This window comes from Pipistrellus hanaki (genome assembly GCF_964339955.1).
Source record: "Pipistrellus hanaki genome assembly, chromosome: 2".
In the NCBI taxonomy this organism is placed as follows: domain Eukaryota; kingdom Metazoa; phylum Chordata; class Mammalia; order Chiroptera; family Vespertilionidae; genus Pipistrellus; species Pipistrellus hanaki.
In genome coordinates this window covers 174,570,021-174,576,646 of record NC_140504.1, presented here as the reverse complement: position 1 = coordinate 174,576,646, position 6,626 = coordinate 174,570,021, and the positions used below count along the sequence as shown (strand labels likewise).

General features: G+C 52.9%; 1 protein-coding gene across 1 annotated transcript; it reads left to right on the top strand.

Annotated features, from left to right (window-relative positions):
• Positions 1-527: 527 nt before the first annotated feature.
• Positions 528-5,308, top strand: CCDC17 (coiled-coil domain containing 17). Its single transcript, XM_084874758.1, is given in 14 exon segments — positions 528-1,006; positions 1,090-1,164; positions 1,268-1,475; positions 1,564-1,726; positions 1,952-2,041; positions 2,130-2,248; positions 2,528-2,644; positions 2,922-3,070; positions 3,171-3,268; positions 3,413-3,616; positions 3,759-3,979; positions 3,982-4,007; positions 4,011-4,148; positions 4,498-5,308. Coding segments are annotated over 14 exon segments (1,941 nt in total). The 5' UTR covers positions 528-832; the 3' UTR covers positions 4,657-5,308.
• The last annotated feature ends 1,318 nt before the right edge of the window (positions 5,309-6,626 follow it).

The window sequence follows — 6,626 nt, the reverse complement described above, 5'->3', positions numbered from 1 at the left end:
ATTAGATAACCAATGATGGAATGTGTTAAAAGGGCTCAGCAAGCCCTAGCCGCTTTGGCTCAGTGAATAGAGTGCTCCTGCAGACCAGTCAAGGGCCCATGCCCTGGTTGTGAGTGTGATCCCCAGTGGCGGGGTGGGCAGGATGCAGCCAATCAATGATTCTCATCATTGATGTTTTTATCTCCCTCTCTCTGAAATTATATATATATATATATATATTGCTCTAACTGGTTTGGCTCAATGGATAGAGCTTTGGACTGAAGGGTCCCAGGTTCGATTCCAAATAAGAGCATGTACCTTGGTGCAGACACATCCCCAGTAGTGAGTGTGCAGGAAGCAGCTGATCGATGTCTCTAACTATCCCTCTCCCTTCCTCTCTGTAAAAAATCAATAAAATATATATTTTATATATATATATATATATATATATATATATATATATATATATATATATATATAAATTTTTTTCCTTTTAAAAGGGCTCAGAGAGTCCAGGAGGCAGCTGTTCATGCCCCTTCATTAATATAGGCAGAAAAACCAAGGTGTAGTATTAGAGACTTGCTCGTCTCATCTCAGGCAATGAGGTGGAACAGACTTTGTGACATTTTTTCAAGCCAGGGCCTCCTCCCAAAGATGACCAAGCCTCCCACACCCATCCAGACCTGCCCAGGCCTGCCGCTGCTGCCCAGGGAGCTAAGGCTCCTCCCCAAACAAACGTGATCCTGTGGACCCAATAAACCTGGCTTTTCCTCTGTGCTCTCCTCCCTTCCCCCTGCTCTCTGTCCTGCCTTCTGCAGGTCTTGGCTTGGTATCAGGAAAGGGGTTCCATCCCATGGCCTCCCACTCTGGGGAGCCAGGGCTCCTGCCCTGTGGATCCTGTGACATGGTTTTCCGCTCCTGGGCCCTGCTGGCCACGCACACTCAGCGCTTCTGCATTGGCCGTTTGACACGGGACGTGACACTTGGAGCACGGCCCTCGAAAGCCTCGGAAGCACCAGGTCCCATGGTAAGGGCCTCCTCCATGGCCATGGCTGGGTACTCAAGCCACCCTGACCCTCAGGATTCCTCCTCCCCACATGCTGTATCCAGGTTGGGTCACAAGGACACCAGGACTTCCCAGAGCAGGAAGCCGGCAAATCAGCTTTAAGGAAGCTAACAGAAGAGGTGTCCTGGGCGCTGCCCGCCCGGCTCAAAACTCAGCACCCTCCCCAAACCCGTAGATCGAGGGTCAGATTGCATGGGGGTCGCGGGTTGCTGCTATCTCTAGGTGCAGGGCCTGCGGCCGTACTTGGAGGAAATGCAATCCTGGATGACAGCAATTCCCAGGCAGTCCGCGGAGAACGCCCCCACCCAGGGCCCCAGCTCCGCGGCTGCCGGGAGCCCCAGCGAGCGGCTGCGGGCCCTGCAACGGACTCACACGGTGCGCGTGGCAGAGACAGAGGCCCAGAGCCTGGCCCTGCAGCTCCGCGGGGAAGGTGAGGGGAAAGGGACTGCAGGGAGGGGGACCAAGGACTCGCCCCTCGGTCTGAGGTTGCTTGAGCCCATTCTCACTCGGTCCCTTAGAACTGAACCGGCGCCTCCAAGGTCTGGCCCGCAACCGGGGCGATAGATCGCGCCTGTTGGGCCTGGAGCGGGAGCTGGCAGAGCTGCGGGCGGAGGCCGGGAGAGCCAGGGGAGCTCTGCAGGTGCTGGGGACGCGCGTCCAGCAGCTGCAGACTGAGCCCGGGTGAGATGGGCCGCACGGGTCAGCTGCAGGCCGGGTTTGGGAAGTCGAGGGGAGGAGGAGAGGGAACAAGGGGAGAGAAGAGGGGAAGGGGGCACGCAGACAAGATGCAGGCTGGGAAGCAGGGGGAAGAAAGCCGGTGTGAGGTCGGGATGGGGCGATGGGGCGATGGGGCGATGGGCCGCAGGGGAGGGTCATTAACAAGGTCTCCCCGTGGGTCGCCCCCAGCTCCAGGACTGGGCCGAACTCCTTGCAAGGGGCAGAACTCTGCTGGCCGGTGCTACAGTCCACCCCAGGGACTCTGGCTGCTGAGATTGGGTGAGGGCCAGGCCGGGGGCCGGGCATTGGGCGAAGCCCTGGGAAGTCTGGAAAAGACGGTGTTGCCTTCTTGTCCCCTTTCCACTAGGGCCCTGCGTGAGGCCTATCTCCGAGCTGGGGGTCGGGACCCCGGCCTTCTGGGCCAGATATGGCAGCTGCAAGTGGAGACATATGCCCTGGAGCTTCGACGGTCTCGTCCCCACAGGGGTGAAGAGGAGGGGCCAGCCAGGAGGGTCTTCCGGAAGGGGAGGGGGTGTCTTAGTCTTGGAAGGGGAAAAGGGCGGTGAGGGCGGGAGGATGTGGCATGGGAACCCCCCAAGCAAAAGCTCTGAGATAGAAAACCTGCGTGGCCTTTGTGGCAGTGACTAGGATGTTAGGGAAGAAGTCTACCCTCTCCGGGGAGTCCTAAGGGCTGAGAGGTGCTCAGAACTGGATTAAGCTGGTCACCAGAGGTCAAAAGTGACAGGTCAGACTTGTTCATCACAGGAAGGCGGGCAGGTTCCACATCCGGGAAACTTCTAGCAGTGGAGACCGAAAACCGGCGTCTGGAGGCAGAAATTCTGGCTCTGCAGATGCAGAGGGGTGCAGGCCGGGCACCCTGGGGTCAGTGAGCACCCCAATCCCACGCCAGGCTTAGAGGAAGGCGTTAGGCTATGCATGGGGAATGCAGTGTGTCTGTGCTCCATCTGTCTGTGTCTGTGTGTGTGTCTGTGTGTGTGTGTGTGCCTGTGTGCGTGTGTGTGTCTGTGTGTGTGTGTGTGTGTGTGTGTCTGTGTGTGTCTGTGTGTGTGGGGGGGTGTTGGCTCTCAGGCAGGGGTGTCTCAGTCCAGTTACTTGTTGCTTCCTGCTCAGGAACTCCCTACTCTTCCTCTGCACGTAGGGTCCAGAGAACCACAGTTTGTGGCCAATCCCAGCACACGCCTGAGAAGGGAGGAGCCGCCATGCCTCCCACCCCCGGTGGCTCCCCCGCTGCCGCCACCGCTTCCACACTCCACAGGCGTCCTCTTCCTGGGAGGCACAGAAAAGACTGTGAGGACCCAGGGGCCGGGTGGGGGCAGCTCTGCTCCGTGTAGTTGGGGAAGCACAAGTACCCAGGAAGCTTCCTAGAGTGCTCGACTCCTCCCCACAGCCACAGCTTCCCGGAGCCACGACCAGGAACCTGGGCCTGGGCCCACACTTTGTCCTGTCCGCACCTGACGTTCTGGGCCCTGCGCCCTACGACCCTGGGTGAGGCCTGTCCCTTCCTCTGACATTCTGTGACTTGGTCACCACTGCTGGTTACGGTCCAGCTAGTGTTGGGGAACTGACGAGGGGGTGGCGGGGGGGTGGTGGAGGAGTGTGTGTGGAGGCTCACTGAGACCGTGTTCCCAGGGCTGGCCTGGTCATTTTCTATGACTTCCTGCGGGGCCTTGAGGCTTCTTGGACATGGGTGCAACTAATGACTGTCTTGGCCCGAGATGGACAGGATACAGGAGGGACCACAGCTTTGCCCCCAGCCCTTTGTTTGCCCCCTCCTCCAGCTCCTGGGCCCACGGGCAACTGTGCCATCCTGGCCAGCAGGCAGCCTGTACCCAGGTCAGTAGGTGGGAATTATGACTTTGGTGCTCCTTGCCATAATTTTTTTCATTTGTATACAGGGCTACTGGCTCTGAAGGCCAAGTTCTAGGGAGTAGAACTAGTTCTGGCTTCTGACACCTTTTTCATTTCATTGTTTTAGACTATTACCCTCACCATCACTATCCCTGCTCTGTGAGTTACAAGCCTGGCAGGGGCTGGCAGGGGCTAGGGCACCACGCCCAAAGGCCTGGGCCTCACTGGTGCTCTTTGACCGGGACCAGAGGGTACTGAGTGGCCGTTGGCGTCTCCCACTCCGGGTCCTTCCTCGGGATCCCAGCCTGAGCCTTGGGCAGCTGAATGGAATTCCCCAGGTGAGTGTGCAAATGGAGCCTGGGTCAGCTCGAAGGTATGAATACAGAATCATTTCACCTCTCCACAGGTAGGTCAGGCTGAGCTCTTTCTGCGGCTGGTGAATGCAAGAGATGCAGATGTCCAAACACTGGCCGAGATCAATCCAGCCAGTGCCCACGAGTACCAGTATCCACCCCTGGTGAGGGCTCCACTAGAGCGAGGGTCACCGTGGGTGTGGTTGGTGGGATAACAGCCAGTCTTTGTTAACCTCTATGTGCCAAATGCTTTCTGTAGCTTGTGACCCTCACACATCCAATAGGTAAGTAGTATAAAACAGGTAAGGAGCCAGGACCGGTTTGGCTCAGTGGATAAAGCGTTGGCCTGCGGACTGAAGGGTCCCAGGTACGATTCGGTCAAGGGCATGTACATTGGTTGCGGGCACATCCCCAGTGTTGGGTGTGCAAGAGGCAGCTGATTGATGTTCCAACTCCAGACCTGTACTAACTTCTACATAAACCGGCTAAAGATCTGTCTTCTCCATTCTACAGGTGCCCAGCTCAGCTTCATTGAAAGCCAACTCCCTTGCACCAACAACTGGCTTTGTTGACCCCCCTCCTCCTGCAGAAGAGCCCCTTGACAGCAGAGTCAAGAGTAGAGATGAAGGATTGGGCCCCACTGGCTTAGACGCATCCCCTCGGGCTTTCTGAGTCCAGAATGTGGGTATGAATAAGCTTAAAATGCACAGAAACAGGTCCTAATTGAGGCCTATTCCCAGGTCTGCAGCTTTACTGTTTTGAGGGTCTAGAAGCAAAATGCAGATGAGCACAAAATGAACGTCCAACCATAGCTTTACCACCTCAAAGATAAACTATTTGGCCTTTCTTTACCTGTTTTTCCCTTTGTAAAACAGATTGATGAGAGGATTAAATATTGTCAGATATTTGCAATATCATTTGGTATATGGAAGGAGACCACTTTAATCACAGCTATTTTGCTAAAAATCAGTTTTACCGGCACACTTCATTCAAATACAAGTTTTGCAGGACATCCCCCAGGAATGTTGCAGTCTCAACAGATCTTGTAGCCATATATATACTTACAGGGTCATGGGCATGGCCCAAACACAATATTCCTCCCAAGTAGGGTGTGTCAAGTAAGAAATCTAGCTGCAATTTGATAATAAACCTGGCCCAGACCTGTGTCCACCAGATAAAGACCTGGGAGTAAAGTACACCATGCCTGTGCCCCACACCCACAAAGCTTCAGGACTTGCAATAGAAAGGCATCTTCAGGATAGAGGTTCATGGCTGAATTCTCAGCCACAGGTTACTATAAACAGCCCAGAGAAACTCTCCAGCCATTTTATTACTTATTTAGAGAAAATAAAAACTGGGAGGGGAGGGCAATGTTAAAATATGTACACAGATAATAACTTAATAAAAAGAAAAAAGAAAAACTGGATTACTTGAGAGTCAGCAGAGCTCCCTCTGCCTCCAACATTAAGCAACCAAGTAGTCGGTTGTAATCTACTGTACCCAGTGCAAAATCTACTGTACCCCGTGCAAAGCAGGTTCTTAAACTAAGAGTCAAATGCAGCTCTGCCAGTCTCATACTAGCACTGTGCCTTGGGCAAAACTGAGGACCTTAGCTGGAACCGGTTTGGCTCAGTGGATAGAGCGTCGGCCTGCGGACCAAAAGGTCCAGGTTCGATTCAGGTCAAGGGCATGTACATTGGTTGCGGGCATATTCCCAGTGAGGGATGTGCAGGAGACAGCTGGTTGATGTGTCTCTCTCATCGATGTTTCTAGCTATCTCTCTCTCTCTCTCCCTTCCTCTCTGTGAAAAATCAATATATTAAAAAACAAAAAACTGAGGACCCTAAATGGGATGGCTTAGTACTAGATCCCCAAGCAGAGTTCCTGCCTTTCAACCATAATGCCACAGAAATGGTCCAGGAAGCCCAGGATCCCACTCCAAGATCTTAAAAAAATAAGTCCAGACCAGGAGTAATATCTTTTTCTATCATCTTTATTTTAAAAGTCAAAACTGAAGATGGGTAACAATTCCAAATGTTGATATAGTTCAAACTTTCTGTACAGAAAATAATATAACTCAACCAGCCAGCCTCCCCACATTCTTCCAACCACACCCAAAGTGTCCATCATGGTCAGTCCCTTAGCCATTTTCAGTTCAGAGAGCTCAGTTTTCTACAAGCAACATACCAGTTTTCCTCAATAGCATGCCCCCAAGTTTTCACCAAAGTTTTTCCCCCCAGGACAGGATTATGGCCCTCGGAGTAGGGGAATAAAAGACAGGTGCCAGGTACTATACAAGGCCTGGCATAGAGGCTGATATCAGCTCAGAGTTCATCACACAGTGTCAGCACCAAAGAGGAAGATTGTCACCAAGTTCTGTTTTTGTAGCCCCCATCCAGGGACAGCACCACCGAAAGTTTGCAGGACAGCTGCGTGCTGTCAAGTATTTAATATGGAAAAAATATAGCACCACTGGGCCAGCAGCCACACATGATTTGATCAAATTTACATTAAATAGATAGAAATTTGGATTAAAACATTCAACAGAAAGGGGGGGGAGTACTTTTAGTCACTATATAAAACCAATGTGCTTCAAGGCACAGATTCAGTTAAGTATGTAAGAAAAAAGCCATCAAAGCCTC